The following is a 26,419-nucleotide window of genomic DNA, read 5'->3' as shown; positions in this document are numbered from 1 at the left end:
CAGCATCTGCACACATTGCATTCTGCCCTCCCCCCCCAAAAAAAGTATTTAAATTGAAAGCTGGTCACCCTGAATAAACCACACAGAGCAGGTCTTCCATGACAGCTTTCTGGCCTTCAACACTGTTCCCCCTCCCCACTGGCCTTTAAGTCATTTCTAGCTCCCTTCTCCACCCCCTCTGCAAGCAGCACCTTTGCCAATGTCAAATGTATAATCTAAGGCATTGTCCAATTGTGACCATATCCACCTGTTTTAATTCTGCTTAGCTGTTCATGCCCTTTCATATTCCAGTGACCTACCTGGTGCCCACCAGTTCGAAGCAACTCTTCTCAAAGTGCTTGGAGCAAAAGTAAACATACTTGGAGGCAGGGTCCCAAAGACCCTGGCCGCTCATGTCCTTCCTCCGACAATTCTCCAACCACATCGCTCGCCGGGGGTTGTCCTTTGGAAGTCTAGGAGCACACACAGGAGGTGAGTCAGGCAAGGATGAGTAGCAAACAATGAAGGCCTTCTTCCCAGGCACAAGGACATTTGTCTGAAAATGTCATCCCAGGAGCTTCCCTGTCATGTGGACTTAGAGCATCATAGAGCAAAAGTATGATTTGATTGCATGGAATAACAATTGCTCTGGGTGAGTAGCTTAGTGTCAAACAGAGTCTGACTGATCCCTTGGGACTCCAGATCCTTGGCTAACACAAGGCTCTTTCCCAGGCTGGAAAAAGAACTACAGCATCATTCTAGCCCTTTAATGCTAGGAGACACTACAAGGATATCTACATTACTATTTCCAGAGATTATGGCTGTTCAGCCAACAGTATCACTGCGGTGCAAAAGGAAAGTAAGTGTAGCTAGGTAAAATATTCCATAGTTTTTTGTGAAGCCACCCTGCAACTTGCCCTTCCCATTCCCATTTCATGCCAACAAACCCCTAACTTGAACGCCTTTTTTGGTGAGGGAGAGGGCAGGACATGATGGTTACTTTAAAAAAGAAGTATGCATATTACAGCTTCTGTTTGTGCGAAATCTGCTTAAGGTACCGTAAAAAGGCACTGTGAACTCCAGAAATGATAACAGGGAAATACAGTGGTACCTTGGTTCTCAAACACCTTGGTACTCAAACGCCAAAAACCTGGAAGTAAGTGTTCCGATTTTTGAATGTTTTTCGGAAGCTGGACGTCTGGTGCGGGTGTCGGCTATTGTTTCTGGGGCACCGGCACCAATCAGAAGTTGCGCCTTGGTTTTCGAACATTTCGGAAGTCAAACAGACTTCCGGAATGGATAAAGTTTGGCACTTTTGTTTTTGCTATTTATTTTGCATTTTTGTTTTTTAGGCTTTTTCAGTTAATTTGTTTTTGTTACTGTGTGGAACCCAGTTCAGCTACTGATTGATTGACTATGTGACTGCGGAAGTGGATAAAAGCCCCCCATCCAAACAATGACTATCATCAGTGCAGGTAAGAAAAAAAACTAATTTTAATTTTTATCATCTACAATACTGTCTTATTTATTTTATAGTACAGTACATTGATTACTGCTTTCATTTTATGGATCAATGGTCTTGTTAGATAGTACAATTGCTGTTTTAGGGGTCGTTTTTAAAAGTCTGGAACAGATTAATCTGTTTTGCATTACTTTCTATGGGAAAGCACGCCTTGGTTTTGGAACGCTTTGGTTTTGGAACGGACTTCCGGATTAAGTTTGAGAACCAAGGTACCATTGTAATGGAAAGATCTTCAACTAGTCAAAGGAGTGACAGCAGGAATCTGGTAGGTTTTCTTAGCCTTTCCTCTGCCTTGTGACAGCTCTAACTTTGGATCAATGGCTACACACACACACACACACACACACACATACTTTATTTTCTGCCATGAGCTCCTCAAGGAAGGGTGGGAAGAAATATAAGAAGAAATACTACTATCCCCAACATGATATTCCTGCAGACTAGTACCAGCCAGCCCTCAATTCAAAATGGGCACCATTTTGAAAGGGAGATTGGGTGGGCCCAGAATAGCATCAACTCTCACCGATGGAAGGAAATGCCTCGGTTGCGTGTCTCAGGAGTGTCACGGGTGCAGCAGCCAGTGGCAGAACAGTGGCGGGGCATCTATAAGAAAAGAGAGGAACTTTAAAACCCACACTATCCTGAAGACTCAGGGTAAGCTATAGAAGCTATTATATTTGTATTTTAAGAGGAAGGGGCATGCTGGGTATTCATAAGCCCCAAGAGCTGACTAAGTGCGCTAAGAAACTCCCAAAATTCTGCAACAAGTTATCATAATTTGGTGCCAAAAGCATCTGAATTCTATAAGCTGTATAAATTATTCTAATCAGCACAATTTATTTGCATAATATGCTAGTTTTTGTTTTTTAGGCAGAGGTTAAGACAAGGAGCTATATAGGGAAGCGAAGTCCCACCCCACAATATAACTACTGGAAATCATCTTCATCCACCCACCTGGTTTATGAGATTTCACCAGCATTGCAGACAAAACTTAAAGCCCACCTTCACAAGACATCTAAGATTCTGAAGAAGCAGGATCCCTTGCACAGGAATACAGAAAGTTTTTCAGTCTGGCATGGAATACACACAAGCTGACTCTCAAGTCATGCAGGTTCTTCCTTTTGTTATACTTGATGAGCACCTACTCTCTGTTTGCATCTGTTTCAATTATTTTTCAAGGTATCAGAAATAACGAGGGGGGGGAGAAAAGCCCCTTCATATTTTCTGGGCCTCTGTATCTCTCATTGTAGAACAGCAGAAACAGCAATGCAGCACATAACATCCTTATAACACTAAGGCAATCTCCTAGAAACCATTTAAGTAAATACACTTAGGGTTTGGACAGCTCTAAAAGCAGAGCAACCATCTTCAGAAATTGGCATAAGGCTGTGCAAGCCATGTATCCTTTGGAAGAAGATTACTGAAGCTCTCATCAGAGATTACTGAATCTCTTGTCAGGGTTTGGGGTTGTGGGGGGAGACAAAGCATCAAACCAAAATGCTCAAAAACCAAACTGGGAATCTGAAGCGAAGAGAAAATTACTTGCACAAAACAATATAAAATTATGAGTGCTGAGGGGGAAAGGATACTAGAACAGGGTCACCTAATAAAACTGATTTGGCAGTAGGCCAAGGACAGGGAAAGGAACGTGCTTCTGCACACAGCAGATTAATGCAGTGAATTCAATACCCAGATGTGGTAACTTAGTACTTAGTACTTAAAAAAGAAAAGAGCATTGAACATGTTCATGGAGAAGACCATCAACTGCTATAAGTGGAAATTATTCTTCCACAGCCTCTTACATCCATCTTTGGATGTACACCTCTTCCAAGTTCTCTCCAGCATTCTCTGTTGTTTGCTTCCTGCTGTTAGTTTTAGATTGTCCACCCATTGTATATGTGGCCATACCTTTCAACATTTGAAACTGAAGGTCTCCAGTTACCAGATATTGGCACAAAGCAACAGGGAATGAGAGTTGCCTTCATCCACTGCTGGGAAGGGTGGGGCATTCCAGAGGATCTACTTGGCCAATGCTGCATCAGAATGCTGGCCTAAATAGATCCAATGTAACATGGTAGCTGAAGTATAAGCTCTCAGAGATCTTAACCCTTCACCTTTTGGCTTAGGCATTATTTTCATTTGCACGGCATTTTATTTTATGATGCTAGGGCTGAATTTTCTTCCCTCACTGCCAGGTTGGCTCACATTTGGATGTTGCAGATATCACTTAGATTGCACTAGAGGCAAGATGGTGCCCAACAACACTGGAATCCAGACAAGGATACAAATAGGAAAACGGAGAGCAAAAGCTGGTGCTGAGAAAATACAGCGGTACGAGATAGGAATGAGAAAACACTGCTCTTAAGTGAAACAGAGAGAGGCCTAGACAGAAGGTTTCATACATCTCACAGCCATTCAGCTCATTCAGCTGCTGATCTCATAAGGGGTTATTTATTTTTAAAACCTGTATCCCATCCATCCCCCTGGGGGATCATGCCTCCGGTGCTCTTCCACTGCTGCCACTCACTTCAACCCTCACAACACCACAGTGAGGTGGGTGGCTAGTTCAAGGTCACCCTAACCAGCTTCAGAGCCAAATAGTGGGGGAATGAAGCCAGGATTCCCACCCCACACAACCCCCCCCCACACACACCCCAAGGTCCTAGTCTGACCCTTTTAATACCACCCCACAGGCAGCTGAAAACAGACTGGCGACGCCCTTACATTCACACGCTTTCACCCACCCGACCGTGGAAGTCCTAACGTGCATCAGTAATTGGGGGCCGGCGGAGGACAAGGAAAGGTTTGTGGGGGTTTTTTTGCCAATTACGCCCATTATTCCGGGTTAGCTAATCTGGAATGAAATGGGAAGAACGTTTGAGTGGCAGGAACTGAGGACCATCCCAAAGGGATGGGGGAGGGAATGTCATGAGCCGCCTCCCGCCGCCCCCCCCCCCCGCAAGGAAAGGGACATTCCAGAGTTTGAAATGACTGGGGGGGAATATGCAGAGCAAAAGGGGCGGGGCCACAGCAGGTCTCCATCTCTCTCCCCCTCCTCCCCCCCACCGGGAAAAGAGGAAAAGCGGCCAAAATGCCCCTCTGCCCACCGCCGAGAACGGAGACGCAGAGGAAGGGCTCGCGGCGGAGAAGTCGGGTGAGGGGGTCACTAATTTTTATTTTATTGCTTTCTCTCCTCACCTCCCCACTCCCATTGCTCGGGGCACCGCCGTCGCGGCTTCGAAGCTGACAGGGGGAATCTCAGCACCGTCTCGCGAGAATAGGTGCGCGAGCAAGCGAAGACCTAGAGATAGGAAAAAGTGAAGAGAGCCCCCTCGGCGCCGGCCATTTCCGCTCTCGAATTCCATTAGCTCAGGCGTTCAGAATGCAAGGATCGCTTTCCCCGTAGAGCAAAGAGCCAACGCAAGAAATCACAACGCATTTATGAAAAGCATTTTAGTCTGCATTCCTAGGCGTCTTTGCCCGAGGGTAGGAAAACCTAGGGGTTGCGTCTTGTGTATTACAGGAAGTTCAGGCTGCGCGCTTTTCTCACCTTTTCCTATCTCTAGGGAGCGAGATTGCAGCTCCTACGTATCACCCCCCCCACCTGACCAATCACCCTCTCTTTTTTTTTTTTTAATCATATTTATTAAAATTTCCAATAATAACAGAATAAAGAAGATAGAAAAGATAAAGAAAGAAAAGAAAGAAAAAAGACCAATTTTAAACCCTTATTTTCATAACCTTCTTTCTGGGACTCCCTCCTTCCCCTCCCGACTGTATTCCCCTTTCCCTACGTTGGTTCCACAAGTTCTCATTCCCAATTTAACCTAATATGTTATGCCTAATAGCCAATTTAAATTACAATCTTAACATCACTCCTCACCTTTAACAAAATAGAACAAAGATTTTTTTCCCCAAAATCTACCCCGCTTCCTTCCACGAATTCCCCCTTTTCTTTTTTTTTTTCCAAAACTTGTTAAATCAAAATACCAAAATTATATATAAAAAAAATTTAAAAGATAGAAAATAGAAGAAGGTTCCAGAAGTTGATTACATAGCCTTTGGATTCTAGAATTCCCCCTCCCTTCCCCGGTTTAGATTCCCTATGTCCATCAGTCTGTATGTTGTCGGCCTGGAGGTCTCAAGTCCACAGCCAAACTTTCTCAATTCATCTTGCCGGTTTTCTTTAAATTTACTTGTTTTGATGATGTTTAATTTCAAAAGTCCAGTCTAATCGAGGCCTTTAATTTCCCTTGATCATTGTTACTCCTCCCATTGTTCTTGCCGTGGCGTAGTTGGTCCTTTACTCTTTTGTTTCTTACTTTCTCAGGTTTCTGTCTTGTTCAGCTGCAAAACCATTCTTATTCTGAAATCTAGTATCTCTACAGAGGTTTGTTATTCAGGAGCTTACTTAAATAGAAAGATTCTATTGTGTTGTCACCTCTGTAGACAAAACAAATATTTCAGTTTTGCTACTTTCCCAGGAGCTAAGACCAGTAGTACACATCCCAGAGTAGTTTTCCATATACGCCGCTTGTAATGTCCCAAAGCCCCTCTAGAGGGATTGCAATAACTTTGTGTCCTCTCATCCAAAAGTCAAATTGTTGTTTCTTTTTCCACCCGACATTTTGTATCCATATTTATATCCAATTGTATCAAAATTAACCAGCAAAATACTTGTAGCAAAGTCCTCTTTATATTCTCAAGATTTGACAGCTACTTTGACAGCTGTCAAACTCTCCATCTCTCTCCGCCAGGTTCTCTGAATCGCCCCGGTTCCCGGGGGGGGGGGTTGCCTTTTCCCTCTCACCCTCGACTCTCCTCCAGCACAATTCTTGTAATGATTCCATCGTGGAATTTGGTATTTTTAATCAGCAATAAACTTCTGAATTGATCTTGGTTTCTCAGTCCTTGTTTTAGCATGTTTACAATCAGGGAGGGGACTGACTTCCTTTTTAGATCCCCCCCGCTCGTGCCGAATCCGAAAAAAAAATTCCTTTTTTTTTCCTCCTTTTGTACCCGGTTACCCAATTACTCACGGGTTTTTGTTAAATGTCCGAATTTCAAATGGAAGAAGCCAGCGCTCTCCGACGAATGGCATGCGGCTGCACTCGGCAGGGGAAGCGATAGACTCAAAGTACCACGCCACTCCCAGGCACCCGATCCGTAGCCTTTAAAAAGGCTCCTTCACGAGTCGGGAGGGCGCTGACGGTACCAGCCGAGTCCCCATGTCCACGGGCCCCGTGCCCGTGGTTTTTAAGGGTCCCCGCGTCGCCGGCGCGGTAGGACCCAGCCCCTGCCGAGCCGACTCCCTCCGGAGCTCGGAGGGAGTCCGCCATTCGGCGATGGCGCCAACCCGGAAGTCCCTGACCAATCACCCTCTCGCCTTTCTAGGCGCTTGTGTTGCTTCCGGACAGCCTGGCGCAACCTAACCTCCCGCCTCCCTCCTCCCAACCCCACCCTCAGTCATTACAGCCAATCAAAGGCCGCCCCCTTCAGATCAAATGCGGGTTCTAAAAGAAAAAAGAGCATAACGGATTGCGTGCGCATGAAAAAGCGGGTACCGTCGCCCCGTGGGCCAATCACAAGCGCGCCAAAGCACCCCGGCAGGAGGCGCGCGAGCCTGGGGGCCAACTGTCAGTGGGCCGGTTTGCTTTTAAAGCGCTTCTGTCCACTTAGACAAGGCAGCTTTTGCCCAAAAGTTCACAAGCTGATAGACATGACACAAAAAGAGGGGAAGGGAGAAAGAAGCAGACTCAAGTGACAGTTATTAAAGTTAGATAGCAAGTTCCTATCTACCAATTTCGCATGGGTCCCTCTACCTATGGAATATGCAGAAATGGCGAAACTTACCGCGAGAATAAGAAATCAAGATAACAGACTTTTTATAAAAGAGTAGAAATTATTAAATATTTACAGATAAATTGCAAACAGATAAAAACATTAGCAGGATTATTGTAATAACCTGCAGTTTCATAAGAGTATATATTTAAAGTAGATAATTAAATGGGCAAATTAAATGAATTTGGATATGCAGAAGATATTAAAACATAAATTTAAGGAACTGCAGAAAGAGGGGAAAGGAAGTCAAACTTTGAAATGTTAAATTGATTGTAAAACTAATGAAATGTATAAGCTTGAAAAGTATAAATAAAAACTTTTTTTAAAAAAAAGCGACTCCTACCTATCCAGAAGGTCCCTATCCCTGCTCTTGCATTCCCTCCCTTTAAGCTATGTAAAGGGCCACAGACAAGAATATTGTTATGGGTACATGGGCTTCTTGGCCATGTTCAGATTTTTTACTGCAGTTTTTGCTAGGGGAAAATATGTTTACAACTTCAATGAAGCCAAATTTATCACCTTCAGCATGTTGTTATTTTGTAGCGTTTGGATATATTCTAGCTTTTTTATTCTTCCCCCACTCTACTGGAACTGAACAAATATACCATGCTTTCTTCAGAATTTATGGTTGGGGTATTATAGTTTCAGTGGTGTACAAACTCATTATCTTGAGTATTGCCTCTTTTAACAGGCCTCTTTCAATCGGACTTGAGGTGTGTTGAGTCAGTCTGTGATTAAAAATGAAAAGCTCTGCATTGTCAGCTTCAACAAACTCTGAACTTCCAGAAGTTAAACAGTGGTGAGATGCAAATATTCTCGTGTAACCCATCTCAATACAATGGTACCTCTGGTTGCGAACGGGATCTGTTCCGGAGGCCCATTCGCAACCTGAAAAGAACGCAACCAACGCCTGCGCGTGCACAGGTCACGATTTGCCGCTTCTGCACATTCGTGTGATGTCATTTTGCGTGTCTGTGCATGCGCAAGCGGCGAAACCCAGAAGTAACCCTCTCCTGTACTTCTGGGTTGCCACGGGACGCAACTTGAAAACGCGCAACCTGAAGGAAACGTAACATGAGGTATGACTGTATATGGAGAAGGAATCAGGGATACCATCTTGTCCTCAGGATTGAGGGTGCCTACCACTGCAACGCGGATGTGCGACATCACACGCATATGTACAGGCGTGTGTGTCATTGCACATCCACATGGTGATCTCTCTTCCTCCTCTCTGCAGGCAGGATCCAACACCCCCCCACCCCGGGAAAGGATGCCTTGCTGGCTGGCTGCAGAGGATGGAGCTGAACTCTCTCAGAGGCAGTGCCACTGACGCTGCCGGGTTTTCTCATTGACTTTGTGGGTGCCCAGCCCCCACAATTATATAATTGTGCCTCCCTGGAGTTGGCTGCTATGGAAGGAACTTTTGGGTTTACTACTACTAACTGCCCTTTTGGTAAAAATGCAGAATTTCTTCAGTTTTAAAAATATCAGCTTCCACTTCCTTCCCAGGAAAGAGGAGGAGTATTGAAAGAAACTAGACCAGAAGGCCTGATCCCAGCAATTAAGTCTTTGAAAACATTTAAGATATGGGATGTGGCAGTGGACAGGGAAATATAGGGAGAGAAGAAAATGATTTCCTTGATCCTGGCAATCTAAATTATCCTAAACATGAAAATTGTGAAATTAGAATGCTCTCCTTCTCGCACTATACCATATTCAACTATATGATCATAAAGCAGTTTCAGCCTGGTGCCAATCCTGAGCCGCCCTTCTCCTCCTCCTCCTCCTCCTCCTCCTCCTCCTCCTCCTCCTCCTCTGATCACTCTTGGCAAGAAATATTGTCTTCCATGAACACAGTCTTAACAGTGAGTCCATAAGTGACTGGAGGCCAATTCTGGATCCACAGGTCCTTCCACAGTGGGGATGTAGGTTTTCTGGCAGGAGTTGATCACAGTGAGGGTTTGTCAAATGTGCCTTACTCTTGCTGTTTCTCCTTTTGCCCTGAGCTCGTGCTTATTCTAAGTCCATGACACGCTTGGTAAAGGATGTTCTCCAGTTGGAGATGAAGATAATCAGTAGAGTTGGGGTGATAACACATCCCTGTTTAATATCTGATCCCACTGTGAATGGTTGACTTTGAGAACCATTGTTATCCGCGATTGTTGCTGTCATGTTATCGTGGAGGAGCCAAAGGATATTCACAAATTTATCTGGGCAGCTGTTTTTCAGAAGGATAGTCCGCAGGGCAGTACAATTTACAGTATCAAAAGCCTTAGTCAGGTAGAAAAACACCATATACAGGGGGTTGATTTTGTTCTCTGCATTTTTCTTGAAGCTGTCAAGCAGGGAAATTCATATCCACTGTCCCCTAGAACGTCGAAAACCATTTTGGGATTCAGGAAGTGTGTCCTCAGATAAAGGTAGGAGACAGTTGGCTAAGATCCTTACAATAATTTTGCTGGCTGTGGCTAAGAAAGAGATGCCTCAATAATTTCCACAATCCGTTCTATAACCTTTTTAAAAAAGATTGATAATTTTGGCATCTCTAAAGTCTCCTGGCATCTCTCTCCCAGATTTTTTTGATGAGCTTGTGAAGTTGTTGGGTAAGCTCAATTCTGCCCACTTTGAAGACTTTGGCAGGTATCCCATCAGGTCTGCTGGCTGTGTTGTTTTTCATTTGGTTAATAGCTGTACACAAATCTCCAGATCTGGAGATACAGCAAGTTTTGGAGATACATGCAACACTAGCATGTTGGGGTAAGATTTGAGGTAGATGGGAAAGGTGGAATGAGTTTCCTCTCCTACCCTTAAAGACCACCACGTTTCCTGTTCCAGGGCAGCTGTTATCTTGAACATTATCACTCTTTTTAGAAGGAAAGGTGTATTGCAGTATTTTGAGCAAAAAACACAATGGACTCAAAAAAAATATGAGTGAAAATATAACCTGTGCATCAGAACTTGAAAGATGAAGAAAAAGGTGACCAGCAGATTTAGACTTGAAAGATTAGCAAAATGATGACATACGGGTCAGAACTCCAAAAAAGGAACGAAAACATAACCTGTGGGTGAGGACACCAAAGCAATTTTTTTTAAAAAAAATGACAATTTTGGTGATATTCTAAAGTATTTGGCTATCCTTTGTTCCTGAGTACCAAATGGCTGTGGAGATCTTCTCCACTGTGGCTTCCAGTACTGGCTTACTAGGTTACATGTTTGTTTGCAAATGCTACATTATTGTGTGAGATCCACTGTAAATCCAGTCAATCAATAAATATTCTAAAGTATTGTAGAGTCTGCAATTTCTGCCATAATATTCTTCTCTATTGAGGTGGTAAGTAAATGGACATAACTTACAAATGGGAGGACTTCCGGGTCAGCGCCATCGGTGAATGGCGGAGTTCCTCCGACCGGAGGAACTAGCTCCGTGAAAACTGGGTCTTCCCGCCACGGCGAAGGTGGGGACCCGCTAGAAATCCCAGGCGGAGGAAGCCTGGGAACGTGGGGTTCGGCAGGGCACCAGAAGCACCCCCCCACTCACCGGGAACCCCTTTTTCAGGCGCCAGATTGAAGCGGGGTGAGCGGCACGGTGCTGTGAACTGATTGCTACTTTCACGGAGTGAAGCCGCACAGCCATTGCCGGAGAGCGCTGACTTTTTCCTGTGGACAATTGGATTTAAAACAAGTACCCATGAGTAGAAACGGAAAATTGGATCAAGAAATATCTTAATTTGGCATCGAAGCGGGAAGGTTCAAAACAGGAAGTCCGCCTTCCGCTTTTTGTATATAGACTAAAGCAAAAACTTCGTAAGCTAAAGCCTGGAAAGCTGTCAAAAAAGTCTAAATTTCCTTCATTCAGAAATACTGAAACCCCCTTGGAAGCGGGAGAAAAGGGGGGGGTTGTTTAACCCCTGCAGGAGAGGGAGCAAGAAGGATGAGTTTCCACCATCTCTAACCTGGGAACGGGGTGTCAGAGACAGAAATTGTAGGTTCATTGACTGTGAATGGAACATTTTGACAGATAGTTAAAGAAGAGAAACAAGCTGATTCCAATGTTGCCTTTTGCATCTTAAAGGAACAAAATATCCGGAAAATATCTGAAAAACGAAAGTAATTTTCCTTTGTTGGACTTGCCTTAAAAAAAAAAAATGGATACAAATAGAAATTATCTCCTCTAGAGGGAGCTTGTTAAATTGTTGCAGCAGTATATTTGAGGACTCAACAGCTGTGAGATTAAGACCGTGGGAACAGTCTTTTCTGACCTTGCCTAAAGATGAGCTGGGAGGAAGATTGGGTGCTTGCTTTATGCAAGACAAGTGCCCTGTTGGAACAGATGCATGAGAAGATGGACTTGATGAATGAAAAAATGGATTTGACTGTTGTGGTTAATAACTGTGGACAAACAGGGAACATTGATATTCAGGGACCAACTCATGAATTAGTACTGACTGGGCAAGAACAGAAGATAATGGAGGAGGATGCGGTTGCACCTCAAATAATACAAATGGAGAGACCCGAGGCCCTACAGGAGCATAAGCTGCTGTTATTGAAGATTGAAGTTGGAATGGGCCAGGGGGAATCTGGTGTTGAGGAGGTTCCTAACTTTGGAGAGACCTTGAAATATGTTTTTAAATATTTTTTGGATTTTATCGAGGACTGTGGGGAGTGGGACTTTGGGGAATGGGTGGATTTGATGAAGGGAGATGGAGACAACTCTGGGTTGGAACCCCCCAGAGAACTACTCCTCAATAAGAAAGGTAAGGAATTAAGAAAGAGACCAACAAAAGACAAGGAAAAGGGCAAGTATAAACAAGAAGAAGAAGAAATGCAGAAGGGACATGGAAGAGACTTAAGGGCCTCGGACCTAAGGCTTCCAGGTTGATGGACTAGATGGATTGGACAGTAAGGACTGACACGATCCGAGACCAGGAAGATGAAACGTTGGATGAAAATTGGAAGAAAATTTATAAAGGAAACTTTTTATTTAGGGAATTGGCTAAAAATTAATGAATATTAGGGGAAATGTTGGAATGAAACTATATGACTCTAGCAGAAATGATATCAGGAGTTATGTATATTTGAAAACTAAGATAAGGTTAAATAAATTAAGGCAACTTGAATAACAGAATATGGGGAAAGATGGTAAGGATTTGCTGAGCTAATTATAAAGTTAAACTGTCAAGATAAATTTTTTAACAAAAATTGAGAAAGATGGAAAGAATTTGCTGAAATAATTAATTAAACTAGAATACAAAAAGGGAGGTGTGAGGAGGTCAATGAAACAAGCAAATGGAAGTTATAGATATGTAATTTGGGATCTATGTTGTTTTCTTTTTTCTTGTGTTTTCCATTTTTATTTTTATTTTTTTGCTGTATTGTTGTTTTCACTTTTTTTTCTATGTATTACAGTGTTGTTTTTAATTTTTCTTTTTTCTTTATAACTTTGAAACTACTAATAAATATTATTTTTAAAAAAACTTACAAATTAGCATGGATCATCATTGTCACTTTCTTCACTTCTATCAACAAATCAGAGGACATTTGTGTGATATATTACCCAAAATAAAAGATAATGGATTAAAAAATGTTAGTTGAGTGAATCTCTCCAGGTTCTCCAGTAATATATTTTGGCAGGGACATTTGGACTTCCAGTTTTGGCTCTCCATTTGATTTATCCTACCCCAAGTTCATGTGTCACATTAGCAGACACTGGCATTTCCCCCTCATCCATCTGCAAGGCACAAAAATGCCAGGATATCATGTGGCAGACAAATATAGAAAAACCCTGCTACAGCAAGCTAACTTCAGAATTGTCGAATTGTTCCTTAATCCACCAACCCAACCAGCAGATCCTTTTATTTTTTTTGTAGAAAGAACTTACAAAGCTATCCAGTCCAAATGTTATCATAAGTAACACTCCCATCTTTTTGTATCAGTGAATAGATTTTTTTAGACATCTGCTTCCCCTTTATCACATGTGCTAAACATTTGAATGCTCATATAATGATTCATATACTAGCATATAGGGAGAAATTTGATTCAATTCTCATTTAAAGATGAAACTTCTCACCAGCGAAACAATATGTGAACCAAAACAGCCATCAATTGAAATCTGAAGTTCTCAAAATTTTGCAGTGCAGTTCAAGCAACTCTCATTGAAGGGTTGTGTGAAAGAAACATTCCTACAGGAAAGCTATCTGTGTTCTTTCCTTGACAGGAACCTAAGGGAGATGTTGTTTGTTTCTCTAAAGTTTTATTGAAGATGGCATTAAGATATATTGAAATTATTCTATCCCCTGTGGCAAACTGTAAGTGTTCCTTAAAAGTTTTGGCCAGGAATGAGAATTGATTGGAATTAGGAGCATATATCCTATATGGTCCTGAAACCTGAATGTAAGATTAGAAAAAATTGAGAAATGGAGCAAAATCATAATGGAGAGATTCACCTATCCCTATCAGGCAGACATACTTCCACCCTGACTCAGTCCCAAGGCCCAGAATTTATACTTTTGTTTGTCCCATTACAGCATATTCTCTATACACTTCAGCTGTTCCACAACAACTACTTATTATGGTTAAGATATGACAAGTATTCCCCCCCCCCCCATTCTTCCAACACACCTGCTGCTTCAGGTTGGATAACCGATCATTAACTCCCCTATAATTACCAATCTCAAGATGACTGAATGTGTTTTTCATGAGGCCCCAGTGCATTTCCAGAGACCACTACTAGATATCTAAATGCAAATGCAACCCCCACTGTCTCTGGCATTTCAAGTAAGAGGGGAAAGCCAGATTCTGTAAGTCTAATCTCAGATCTTTTCTTGATTTTGTAACCAAGCTTCCAGGAATTAATCTCTTGCTTAGGTAGCATGTAGTACCATTCAAGATAACCTGCTTTGTGACTGATCCGAAGACCAATGTTGTAAATGGAATACAGGGCTCTCTGCCTAGAAGGAAGATGAGCATGATATTTTTTGTGATGCTAGTGCTCTTGTTGCTTCCATGGATGATATGTAATGGGAAAATCATCAGTACGTGTACCATCAGTGACCCATTCCATATTCCACACAAGTATTATCAGCCAGGTGACCTGATCATTGGTGGACTTACTTCTCATCTCTTTCCTTCTCTTAACTGGGAAGACTTCAAGAAATTCCACACCTTCCAGCAATTACTTAATGTATTGTAAGGACTTTATTTGATGCTCATTAATATCCAGATCCTAACCCTGTTTACTGGCGTTTCCGTGTGCTGCTCTGGTTTTGCCAGAAGCGGCTTAGTCATGCTGGCCACATGACCCAGAAAAACTGTCTGCGGAAGCGGACAAACACCAGCTCCCTCAGCCTTTAAAGCGAAATGAGCACCGCAACCCCAGAGTCATTTGTGACTGGACTTAATTGTCAAGGGTCCCTTTACCTTTTAACCCTGTTTACACAGAAATGAAGACAAATACTCTTTAATGCAGTTTGAAGCAGAGAGAGGTGGTTATCTGTGCATGAGTGAGAGAAGTAAGAGTGGTGGTGGGGAAACTCCATTCTGCTCTCATTTAAAGATGAACCTATCTTTTTAACAGTAATGAAACAATATGCAAACCAGAAGCCAGCTATGCCTTGAACTTCAAACTTTTCCAAATTTTGCAATGCAGTTCCCCAGTCAAGTAAAGTGTACATAACAATGCATATTTTAGTGAAATAACATTTAAAAATGCATTATATCTGCAGACATCACTTTGCAAAAATGTTTACACTGGGTAGAACTGCATACAAAAATATGAATATTAGGAGAAATTTGCACTAAAATGCTGGTGGCCTTTTTTTTTAAAAAAAAAATCACAAACTGATATCAGAATGTAAACTTAAGATTGGAAAAATGAGAAACAGAGAGAAATAAAAACTGACAGATCCACCCATATTTAGATCTTTGCCTGCCAAAAATTGAGTATTGGTTTGAATCAGGAACATATATCCTATATGCGATTGAAAACAGAATTTAAGATTGAAAAAAAATGATAAATGGGAAGAAACCCAAACAGACAGATTCACCCATTTCTATGCCACACAATGCCTAGTATACCTGGGTAACTCAATATCAAGTGACTTTCATTGCAGGGTTGTGCCAAAGAACTACCAGCATATTCTGGCATTGGTATTTGCTGTCAAGGAGATCAATGAGAATCTTGAGATCTTGCCAAATGTCACCTTGGGATTTCACATCTATGATAGTTATTACAATGAAAGGATGACCTATCGGGCAACTCTGGAGCTTCTATTCACACAGCAGAAATTAGTTCCCAACTACAAGTGCGACACTCAGAAAAGTCTGTTGGCTGTCATTGGGGGACTTGATTTTGAAACCTCTCTCCATATGGCAGCCATCCTGGGTGTTTACAAGACTCCACAGGTAAGATACAGGTAACTTCATGAGTCATTTGCATTTTCCTTTTCTACCCAGAAAAGTTTTCCGGTTCTGAGAGACAAAGATCACGTTCACACTATGCAGTTAAAGCACTATTATTCCACCTTAACACTCAGAATCCTGAGAACTGTAGCTTGTTAAGCATGCTGAGAATTGTTAGGAGACCTGTTACAGAGCTACAATTCCAGCACTCTTAACAAATCTCCAGTAAACATTATTGGTTACATGAAATATTTCACAAGCCACAAATTCACTATGCTAGGACCACACTCTACTCTTACAAAGGCTGAAGCTGATGACACTCTCAGGAATATCTTTGCATTCGAGATGCACTGATTTTGCTGTGATGCCATCAAATCAACTTGCTCCATCCTGGACACTTTGGCCTAGCAGGAGAGGTGAATCCCAATCGCAATTGCCCTTTCACTGCAGATGCATGTAGCAATTCCCTCTATTACATTGCCATAATATGCTTCCTTATTTCTTTTTAGCTCAGTTATGGCTCCTTTGCTCCAGAAGACAGTGATCAAGTCCAGTCTACTCCCTTCTACCGGATGGTTCCAAACGAAGCCCATCAATACACTGGCATTGCTCAGTTGCTTCTGCACTTTGGCTGGACATGGGTTGGGTTTATCGCTATAGAGGGAGAGAGCGGGGAGAGATTTTTGCAGTCCATGCAACTTCTGCTTTCCCAGAGAGGCATCTGCTTTGCTTTCTCAGAGAGAACTCCAAAAAACACATATTGGAGAGTTTTATTTTCTTTAAGTCTCAAGTGGCTCCAAATCTACAAAGTTATTGCGGAGAGCAAAGCCAGTGCTGTTGTTGTCTTTGGAGAAACCAAGTCCATGCTTTGTTTACGAACAATGCTCATCATAGGTGAAATAACAAATGGCGCAAATACACCAGTAGGAAAGGTGTGGATTATGACTGCTCAGCTGGAGTTTACAGAATTCTTCTACCAAATGACCTTAAGTATGGAAGCCTTCCACGGTTCCATCTCCTTCAGGGTTCATTCAAAAGAGGTTCAAGGATTCAGAACATTTCTTCAGCTCTTAAATCCTCTGGGGACCAATGAAGACATTTTTCTCAAGTTGTTCTGGGAACGAGCATTCAGATGTTCATTTCCAAGCTCTAAGACAAAGAAGCAGGTTTATAAAATCTGCACTGGAAAGGAGAAGCTTGAAGATCTCCCTTCATCTGGCTTTGAGACGAGCATGACTGGCCACAGCTACAGCATCTACAATGCAGTCTCTGTTGTAGCACATGCTTTACATGCCATTTTCCAAACCAGGTACAAACGCAGAACTATGGAAGACAAAGGGAGGTGGGTGCTTCCAAATCTGCAGCCTTGGCAGGTAATATCTTTCTTGAGACTCAGCTCTATTGATATAAGCAGAGGAATGACAACCTAGGGGCATATAGAACAGTGCCTTTATAGGAAGCTACCCTATACTAAATAGGATCTTTAAGAACATCAAACTCAGTATTGTTCACACTTACTGACAGTGACTTTCCTGCATTCCAGGAAAAAGTCACTTGCAGCACTACCCAGAGATGCTTGGGTTTGGAGACTAGCACTTGTTTATTTTCTCATTCATCTTTCAACTGCCAACAAAAGCTTCAATCTAACAAGTTCCCTCCCCTGGAAATAATTGTGTGTGGAAAAGATCTGAGAGATGTTCGAGTTTTAATCAATTGTTCCTGTCCTTCTGTTCCTCTTTCTACTCAGCTCCACCCCTTTCTTAGGAGTGTCTCATTTAACAACAGCGTGGGAGAAACAGTGTCTTTTGATGAGAGTGTGGAATTGAAGAACGGATTCGATATTACCAATTTTGTCATTTTTCCAAATAACTCCTTCCTGAGAGTCAAGTTTGGAAAAATAGATTTGGAGGCTCCCACAGGCAAGGAATTTTCAGTTGATGATGAAAAAATGGTGTGGCACAGAAGCTTTAAGCAGGTGGGGCACAACTGCGATTTCCAGGCTCTATAGGGAAATTGAATATTATTGCACCGACTAATAAAATAGAGCAAATGGATAGCAGTCTTGGTGCACTTCTTGCATAACTCAAATCCTGAACCCTTAATTATGGAAGCCTATAACACCATGTTTCCATATATGAAAATTATCACTATGTCTATAAATCTGTAAATTTAATGCTTATATTAAAAAAGCATAACACTGTTATAAGCCACTGTGCGTTCAACTGGCCGTGCATGCATACACATGCAACATCACATGCCTCTATATCATAAAATGATTAGTAAGCGTTAGGCTACAAATGATGTAAAATTAGTATTTTTATGAAAAAGTACACAATTTTGCTGCTGCATTACTAAAAATCTGTATTTTGTCCCATTGGCAATGGAGACCATCAGCAACTCTTAGTCCTGTCTAAAACCTCATCATGTACAAGCTACTTTATATCCATACAGTATTTGATAGGAATGCAGCCAATGTATTCCAACCATTTAACTGCTTGAAATCAATCAGTCAATCAAACCTCAACCACCCAAAAAACCTGAAACAAGTTTCTCAAAAAAAAACCCTACCCAGCACACCTTGAGTTTGCATCTGTTATTTTATTCTTGGTGATAAACTATCCGTGTTTTTATTCAAATGACAGGTTCCACCCCTTTCTACATGTAACCCAAATTGCGCTCCTGGCTCCAGCAAGAAAAAGAAGGAGGGGGAGAAATTCTGCTGCTATGATTGTTCTCCATGCCCTCAAGGCAAGATTTCATCCCAGAAGGGTGAGAGACAAGAAATACTTCAAAAATAGTGCACATTGTAACATACGTAAGGAGACTGTTTCAGCAAAAAATGAACCAATCATTGATGCCATTGTTCTTTCTATAATAGCTGAAGCTCAGAAGCTTGAGGCTTTCAATGGTAATAATTGTATAAATTTTCATATCTTATTGGAGCAACACTCAGAAACCCAACTAGTATCTTTTTATGATATTCCTTCTGATTCTAAGTTAGAAGCCATCTTTCCCCACCCTAGTGATGTGATCTGCATGGGACTCCTATTGATGATCAATCAGAGGTTACCACTGACTTTGAATGGTGTTGGTCTCTTTTGGCAGCATTTCTACAGTTTAAACTTTTTCAGAAATCGAAATTTCGCCCTCATTTTCTGGTGTGTTATGCAGCAGGAGATAACTGAGGATGGGTCCGTAAGATAACTTACACAGGAATGCATCCAGTGCATTTGGATAGGACTTACTAATATTATTATAATTATTAAATGTATAAATCACCTTTTAAGAAGATTTCTTAGGTGAATGAACAATTTAAAATAGCACATAGGAAATATAAAAGCATACAAATTCCATAGTTAACAAACAATAATGCAAGCTGGTGAGCACATAAAGCATACCCAACCTACAAGTGTCTTCTCCCACAACCATGACTTCATCACTACAAAATAATCTACACCTTCAACTCAGTCCCAGGAACAATGACATCAACATTCAAATGCCTGGGGAAACAAAAATGTTTTTGCTTAGCACCGAAGTCATGTCAAAGTTGGCCCCAAGTGAATCTCTCTGGGGAGAGCATTCCATAAATGAGGGACACCATTGAAAAGCCCCTTTCCCCTGATGCCACCTTCCAAACCTCTTTCAGAGGAGACATAAGGAGGAGGGTCTCTGATGGGGACCTAAACATCTGGATAGCCTGATATGGGAGAGGGTGGGGTAATAGAAGAGAAGCTTGCAATCAAGCAGTTGATAGAACTCTGCCCTAAATGTATCTCCCACTTTATGATTAATGCATGGGAGATTGAATATATGTCTGAAGGAGCCACTCCACTATAAATGTTCTTAAATCTTCAAACATCATTGTCTCCGCAGCAATCTATACAACAGATGATGGCCCCTGGGAAGTTAGCATAACATAGGCAGACAACCCAGCAAATTATGCTGATTTCTGGTCCAAAGGTCATAGTGTATTTGTTCTGTCTAGGAATCCTTTTGGTACTCCAGTTTAATGTTAGGATGTCATAGACAGTTTCTGTCCGGCACACCCAGAACCTGCATCTCTTCTTTTTCCAGACATGGACAATTGTGACAGATGTAGTGAAGATCGATATCCAGACAAAGGCCAATCACAATGCATTCCAAAGGCAATAATCTTCCTGTCTATAAAGGAGCATCTAGGGATGAGCTTGGCTTCCTTGGCTCTTTCTCTCTCTCTGCTCACAGTGTTGGTTCTAGCCATCTTTATTAAAAACCAGGACACGCCAATCGTCAGAGCCAACAATCGGGATCTCACCTACGCTCTCCTCACTTCCCTCCTGCTCTGCTTTCTCTGCCCTTTGCTCTTCCTCAGCCCACCAGAAAGAGTGATCTGCCTTCTCCGACAAGTTGCTTTTGCTGTCATTTTCACAGTGACCGTTTCTTGTGTGCTGGCCAAAACCATCACCGTGGTTCTGGCCTTCATGGCCACTAAACCAGGATCCATAATGAGGAAATGGGTGGGGAAAAGACTGGCAGGCACCATTGTGTTTTCTTGTTCTCTTATCCAAGCAGGTATTTGCACTGTGTGGCTGATAACCTCTCCCTCATTCCCCCAGCTTGACATGCACTCCATGGTGGGAGAAATGATACTGGAGTGTAATGAAGGGTCCATCGCCATGTTTTACTGTGTTCTTGGTTACATGGGCTTCCTGGCTATGGTCAGCTTTGTTGTGGCATTTTTAGCTAGGAAACTGCCAGACAGCTTTAATGAGACCAAATTTATAACCTTCAGCATGTTAGTGTTTTGTAGTGTCTGGATATCCTTTGTTCCAGTTTACTTGAGCACCAAAGGAAAATACATGGTGGCTGTGGAGATCTTCTCCATCTTGGCCTCTAGTTCTGGCTTGCTGGGTTCCATCTTTGCTCCCAAATGCTACATTATTGTGCTGAGGCCCTATTTGAACAGTAAGGAGCAGTTAATAAAGAGGAAATTCTAACATATTCCAAGATCTGCAATTTCTGCCATCATGCTTGCCTCCAGTGAGATGTTAATACTGTTGATGTGGTGGACAACTGAACATGTCTTACAAATAAACATGGATGACCTTAGTCATTTTATTTACTTTCTCTCAACAAACAAATTAGGACAGTTGTGTGATATATTATTCAGAATGAAATATAATGGATTAAAAATGTTAGTTGAGTGAAACTTCAATGTTCACCACTGTATGGAGTTCCAGTTTTGGTTTTTCATTTGATTTAGCCCACCCCAAGCTCATTTGTCACAACAGCAGGCATGGACATTTTCCATTCCTTTATTTCCATGGCATAAATATGCCAGAATATCAAGTGGCTATTTAGTGGTACCTACCACGCGGTGGAGTATGCAAAGAATACCGCTATGGCAAGCTAAATATTCAGAGTTATTCTTTAATCCACAGCTCTACACTCTAGCACCTTCCTGGGCTGCATAGCGCCTCTCCCACAATAATACATTGTTGAAGTGTCACTACTCTACTCCAGCATTTAAATAGACACCAGAGGAACATCTTATTAAAACCTCCTACTGAAGAACAGAACAGGACCCATATATTTATGAGAAGGCTTCTAAGAGCTTATAGGCAAAGGAGGAGCATGGATGGGTTGATCATAGGTCAATCAGGTAATTCAAAAGTAAAATGGAATTTATTTAAGCAAAACAAAATTTATCTGGCTTTAACAATCAAGAAAATGTCTTTTTTTAAAAAATCCTCCCATTGTATATAAAAGGAGTGATATTCCCTGGTTCAGATCAGGATTGTAGTGTGCATTGAAGCTGGGCATATATGTCTTTTTTTTTTCCAAATGATATTTATTAAAATTTTCAAGAATACAGAAAGTGAGAATTAAAATACATTCAAAACCTTATTTTCATACATCCACTTTCCGGGACTCCCCCCTTCCCCCACCCCTACTATATTCCTCTTTCACATTGTTGGCTCCACAAGCTCTCAGTTCTAATTGAAACTTAATTTATTTAGACCATTATCCGAATTTAAAATTTATACACTCCTCATCAATACTCTTAATAAAAGACAAAAATTCTTTCCCAGGGCCCACCCCATTTTCATTCCACAATTTCCCTTTTTTTTAATAATAAGAACACCCCACACAGTAGAAATATCAAAAATAAGAAATAAAAAGTATAGTAGATGAAAAAGAGCCAGTTCAACAAAAAGAGCCAGTTCAACAAAAAAGAAGAAGTTAACAAGCCTTTGGATTTTAGTTCTCCCCCCCCTGTCCCCGGTTTAATTTCCCCCTGACCACCAAACCATGTTATCCGCCTGGAATTCTTAAAGTCCATAAATCACCTATTTCCCCCAACTCCTTGCTGGCTTTTTCTTTTTATAGTTATTATTTTTTTTTTTTTTAAAAAACACTTAACTTCAGATCTTTAATAAAACTCCCCCCGTTGTTCTTTCCAAATTGTAGTCCAATTTCCTCTTGTTCCGCTGCTAAAACGTTCTAATTCAGAAGCTTAGTAACTCTGCAGGGATTATTGTTATTCAGGAACAAAAACTTGCGTTCAGTCCCTTCCTTTCTTCAATAGAAAATTCTATTGTCTCCTTTAGCTGAACACCCTGTAGACAAAATATTATTTCCGTTTTGCAGCTTTCCCAGAAGATAACCAGTCCTGTAAAATTCCAATGGTGTTTTTCCACTTACGACCATCTTTGTAATGTCCCGAAACTCCTCTAGGGGGATTGTTGTAACTTTGTTTTCTCTAGTCCAAAAGTCCGATTGTTATCCATGTTTTCGCCATTTTGTATCCAAATTTCAACGAGTTATAACAAATTGTAACAAATTTAACCAGCAAAGTTCTCATAATAAAATCCTCTCTGCTTTCCGACTTTGACAGCTACTTTGACAGCTGTCAAAATCTCCGGCTCTTTTCACCAGGCTCTCTCTTCAATCACCCCGGTTCCCAGGGGGGGGGGTCACGTTTCCCTTCTCCCTCAGTTCTTCCTCCAGCACAGTTCTTGTAGTTCCCCATCGTGGAATTCTTAGTTTTTATTAGCAATACAAATCTTTTAGGACCTTGGTTTCCCCGTCCTTGTTTTGGAAGGTTTACAGTAGGGGGGGGGACTGACTTCCTTTTTGGATCCCCCCCCGCTCGTGTCCAATCCGAAAAAAATTCTTTTTTTCCTCCTTTTGAACCCGGTTTCCAAATTACTCACGGGTTGTTGTTAAGAAGTCCGAATTTTCAATGGAAGAAGTCAGCGCTCTCCGCCGGATGGCATGCGGCTGCGCTCGGCAGGGATAGCAGAGGACTCAAAGCACCACGCTTCTCCCCGGCACCCGATCCGTAGCCTTTAAAAAGGCTCCTTCACGAGTCGGGAGGGCGCTAACGGTGCCAGCCGAGTCTCCATGTCCACGGCCCTCGTGGCCGTGGTTTTTAAGGGTCCCCGCATCGCCGGTGCGGTAGGACCCAGCCCCTGCCGAGCAGACTCCCTCCGGAGCTCGGAGGGAGTCCGCCATTCGGCGATGGCGCCAACCCGGAAGTCCTGAAGCTGGGCATATATGTCATGCATTCTTCAGAAATTATTATTTGGATCTTACAGTGCAGTTGTATAGAAACTTATTATCTTCCGTAACCCTTCTTCTAATGGCCTCTTTCAATTGGCCTTGAGGTATCTGTGTATCTTTAGTTGAGCAATTGATTAAAAAATGAAAAACACTGCATTGTCAGCTCCAACAAACTCTGAACTTCCAGAATCTACACAAATTGTGAGATTAAAAAAAAAAATAAAAAAATATTGATGAGTAATTTATTTCAATGTCTGGAGAAGGAACTCATGGGTTTACATTGAAGATCAAGCTGACCTTTTTTGTAGAGATCCAGGATCCAGGGGCGTCTTGCCCATAGTGGCGCAGGGTGCCAAGGCGCCAAGTTCTGGAGGGCGCCAGGGAAGAGCTGGAGGCTGCACGCGGCGCCTCCTGGCATCAGCTCGCTGCCTTCGCCCGCCTTGCTAAAGCAGCACCATGCCCAGAGCCTCCGCCTCTTCCCCGCCAGAGGAGCCGCCCTCCAGCCGCTGCCCGTCTCCTCCAACCCCGCAGAGCTGCCAGCAGCGCTGTAAAAAGGTCGGCAACTCTGGGAAACGGGGCAGAGGGATCTTTGCACCACGGTGCCAGATATACTTAAGATGGCCCTGCCAGGATCTATTCAATTTTTAAAATTTCCTTTCAGAAAAGGAGTATTGAAAGAAACTGGATCAGAATGTCTAGCAAATAAGTTTTTGAAAGCTTTTAAGTTATGAAATGTTGAATTGATGGTTCCAATGTGGCAGTGGAGAGCGAAATATAGGGAGAGAGGAAGGTAGGAGGGGACAGATCCCTGAACCAAAGAGGTAAGTAATACAGGTGCTTTGGTTGGCTGGTATGATGACCTCTGCCAATGCTCTTGAGCACATTGGAGTAAGGTTTGAGCCAGATGGGATTTGGGGAAATGTCTTCTCCTATCCCTAAACACTATCACAAGTGTCCTGCTTCAGAGTGCTGGTTTGCTGCTAAAATTAGCAGATTTGCTGCTAAAATATTACGGTATTTGAGCAAAAATGTGGTATGTGCGTCAGGATGCCAAAAAATGGCTGAAAGCATAACCAGATCAGGTCTCCAAAAATGACCAAAAATGTGACCCATGGGTCAGAACTCTGAAAAATAACAAAAAAACATGACCAGGGGTTAGCAGCTGAAAAATGACCAAAAATGTGTGCTCAGAGATCAGGACTCTAAAAAATGACCAAGCTCTCCAATCTGTTAATATCATCATTATTGAATTCTGATTCTGCCTTCTGCAGCATTAGATGCCCCTCCCAGTTTGGTGCCATCTGCAGATTTGATGAGCATCCTCTCAATTCCTTCATCCAAGTCATTGAATGAGCCCAGAACAGAACCCTGCAGCACCTCACCTGTCACAATTTTCCAAAATGATGATGAACTGTTAGTAAGCGCTATATGAGTTTAAAAATGCATTAACTTTCTGTTGCAACCTTTTATTTAGAAAGTGATCAGGGCATGCTGCTGCCCTACCGCAGCCAGACTACACTAATAGATTTTACAAATGATTTCTATGATTGTCAGCTCTCACGTCCATCCTAAAAGGGCAGGGGCTAACATTGTTGTGGAGGTGGGGGGGTGATGATTAACAAAATCAATCCTCCTGGCAAACTGGGAATATCCCCTCACTCACCCAAGTTTAGGATATTCCACCATTCTTCAGCAGAGTTTCTTTTTCTTTGAGCAAAATTAGTGGCTCATGTAAATGTGAACTAAGCTTTGATAATAAAGAAAACTGTAACAAAATAACACAATGAGAGAAACTAAATACAACAACATGGGGCAAGTCTGAGGCAAGAAACAAGAAGAGGCAGTTGGTCCCTCTTAACTGACACTCTTAACGGAACACTCACTGAAGGCTGATTCTGCAGCAAAACACACAAGCCCCGCCCACCAGATACCAAGCACTCTACTATTCAAATTAAGCTCCATTACAAAAATAGCTTCAAAGCCAACCTGGATGTTCAAAGCCCACCCCCACCTCACAATATGCCTATCCTTTAGTTCAAGTGGAGGCCCTTTTCTTCACTTTTCTCTACTACCAACCTTATTGTACGCTTGTGAAACAGGAACCACTTATAAACGTCATCTCCAACTCCACGAAAGATTCCATCAACGATGTCTCCAAAAAAATTTACATATCACTTGGGAAGACAGGCAAACTAATGCCAAGTGTACTGGAAGAAGCAAAGATCACCAGTGTCGAAGCAATGATTCTTCAACATCAACTTTGTTGGACTGGTCATGTTGTATGGATGCAGGAGAGCAGGAGAGAGGGACTAGGGTGGCAAAGCTTAAGTTCATTTATTTAGCGTATGCTTGGGTTTTTTCTGTCAGCATCACCTGGGGAAGTTCTCTTTCTATTCACTTGTTGTTTCTTTGGTGGTGAGAGAGGTTGGGGTGGCCTAGGGTGTGGTTGATCGTCTTTGGCTGGCTGCAGTGGGATTTGTTTGTGAGTGGGTGAGGGGGGTTGTTGGGTTAAGTTAGTCATATTGAATTGTATGCTGTCGGTGGGTTATGAGCTCTTTCTAGTGTGAGTGGGCATTGTTATCTTGGAAGATGTTCAGTAGGGCCAGTTCTGGGGTGACTTCTAGTACCTGTTTAGTTACCGTATTTTTCCATGTATAAGGCGTCCCCATCTATAAGATGCCCCATGTATTTTTGGGGACTCCAAATTAAGAAAACACCCCTCAGGACTACCCGTGTATAAGACGAGCCCCAATTTTAAATATCATTTTTTGGTTAAAAACCCTAGTCTTATACACAGAAAAATGCGGTATTTTGCTTATTTCTGGTATGACTGCGCACACTCCTTTTCTGACTGGGTCCTTGATTACTTGGTTTGGTGGGATCTGCTGGTTCAGACACAGCATATGTCTGAGAAGGCCCCACGAGGGATCATGGAGAGGAGGTGCGAGGGGAAAAACTGTTGTGACATTGATTTCTTTGGCAACTTGGAAGGGCTGTGGTGGGATCCAGAAGTGGCAACCTGGAGCCCCACTGACCACTTAACTGCTCTCTTCTCCATCAGCTTAGGAGCTTTTTCTGAGACACTAACGGGGTATTATAGGATCCTTTGTCTTTTGAGCATCTTTATCAAGATGG

At 42.3% G+C, this 26,419-nt stretch overlaps 2 protein-coding genes and 1 long non-coding RNA gene across 9 annotated transcripts in view; 1 reads left to right on the top strand and 2 right to left on the bottom strand.

Moving 5' to 3' along the window:
* THAP7 (THAP domain containing 7) overlaps window positions 1-5,091 on the bottom strand; it is a 6,686-nt gene extending 1,595 nt beyond the window's left edge. The window contains exons 1-3 of one of the 3 annotated variants that reach the window (XM_080978564.1): window positions 5,052-5,091; window positions 2,025-2,104; window positions 300-452 (exon numbers count right to left, since the gene is read on the bottom strand). In XM_080978564.1, coding sequence (XP_080834690.1) covers window positions 300-452; window positions 2,025-2,104 — 233 coding nt within the window. In that variant the 5' untranslated portion in view covers window positions 5,052-5,091. Of the gene's footprint in view, window positions 1-299; window positions 453-2,024; window positions 2,105-2,455; window positions 2,574-4,699; window positions 4,835-5,051 lie in introns of those variants that run through there. The other 2 variants (XM_080978562.1, XM_080978563.1) reach the window with 2 other exon arrangements.
* The window catches only part of LOC308461454 (vomeronasal type-2 receptor 26-like), a gene marked incomplete at its 5' end in the record, with an annotated part of 23,070 nt that extends 1,567 nt beyond the window's left edge, over window positions 1-21,503 (top strand). The window contains 8 exons of one of the 5 annotated variants that reach the window (XM_080978406.1): window positions 2,509-2,612; window positions 8,034-8,141; window positions 9,678-9,762; window positions 15,451-15,742; window positions 16,249-17,112; window positions 17,487-17,714; window positions 18,382-18,508; window positions 19,814-21,503. In XM_080978406.1, coding sequence (XP_080834532.1) covers window positions 15,581-15,742; window positions 16,249-17,112; window positions 17,487-17,714; window positions 18,382-18,508; window positions 19,814-20,715 — 2,283 coding nt within the window. In that variant the 3' untranslated portion in view covers window positions 20,716-21,503. Of the gene's footprint in view, window positions 1-291; window positions 472-711; window positions 2,613-4,365; window positions 4,656-8,033; window positions 8,796-9,677; window positions 9,763-15,450; window positions 15,743-16,248; window positions 17,113-17,486; window positions 17,715-18,381; window positions 18,509-19,813 lie in introns of those variants that run through there. The other 4 variants (XM_080978405.1, XM_080978407.1, XM_080978404.1 and 1 more) reach the window with 4 other exon arrangements.
* LOC308461582 lies at window positions 12,841-26,419 on the bottom strand. Its single transcript, XR_013978915.1, has 2 exons — window positions 24,948-26,419; window positions 12,841-13,070 (listed from the first exon to the last, which is right to left on the bottom strand). It is a non-coding gene; the product is annotated as an uncharacterized lncRNA (long non-coding RNA).

Source organism: Podarcis pityusensis (assembly GCF_964106645.2).
Source record: "Podarcis pityusensis genome assembly, chromosome: 13".
Classification (NCBI taxonomy): Eukaryota; Metazoa; Chordata; class Lepidosauria; order Squamata; family Lacertidae; genus Podarcis; species Podarcis pityusensis.
The sequence above is the reverse complement of the archived record's forward strand: the minus strand, read 5'-3'. Positions and strand labels throughout refer to the sequence as shown.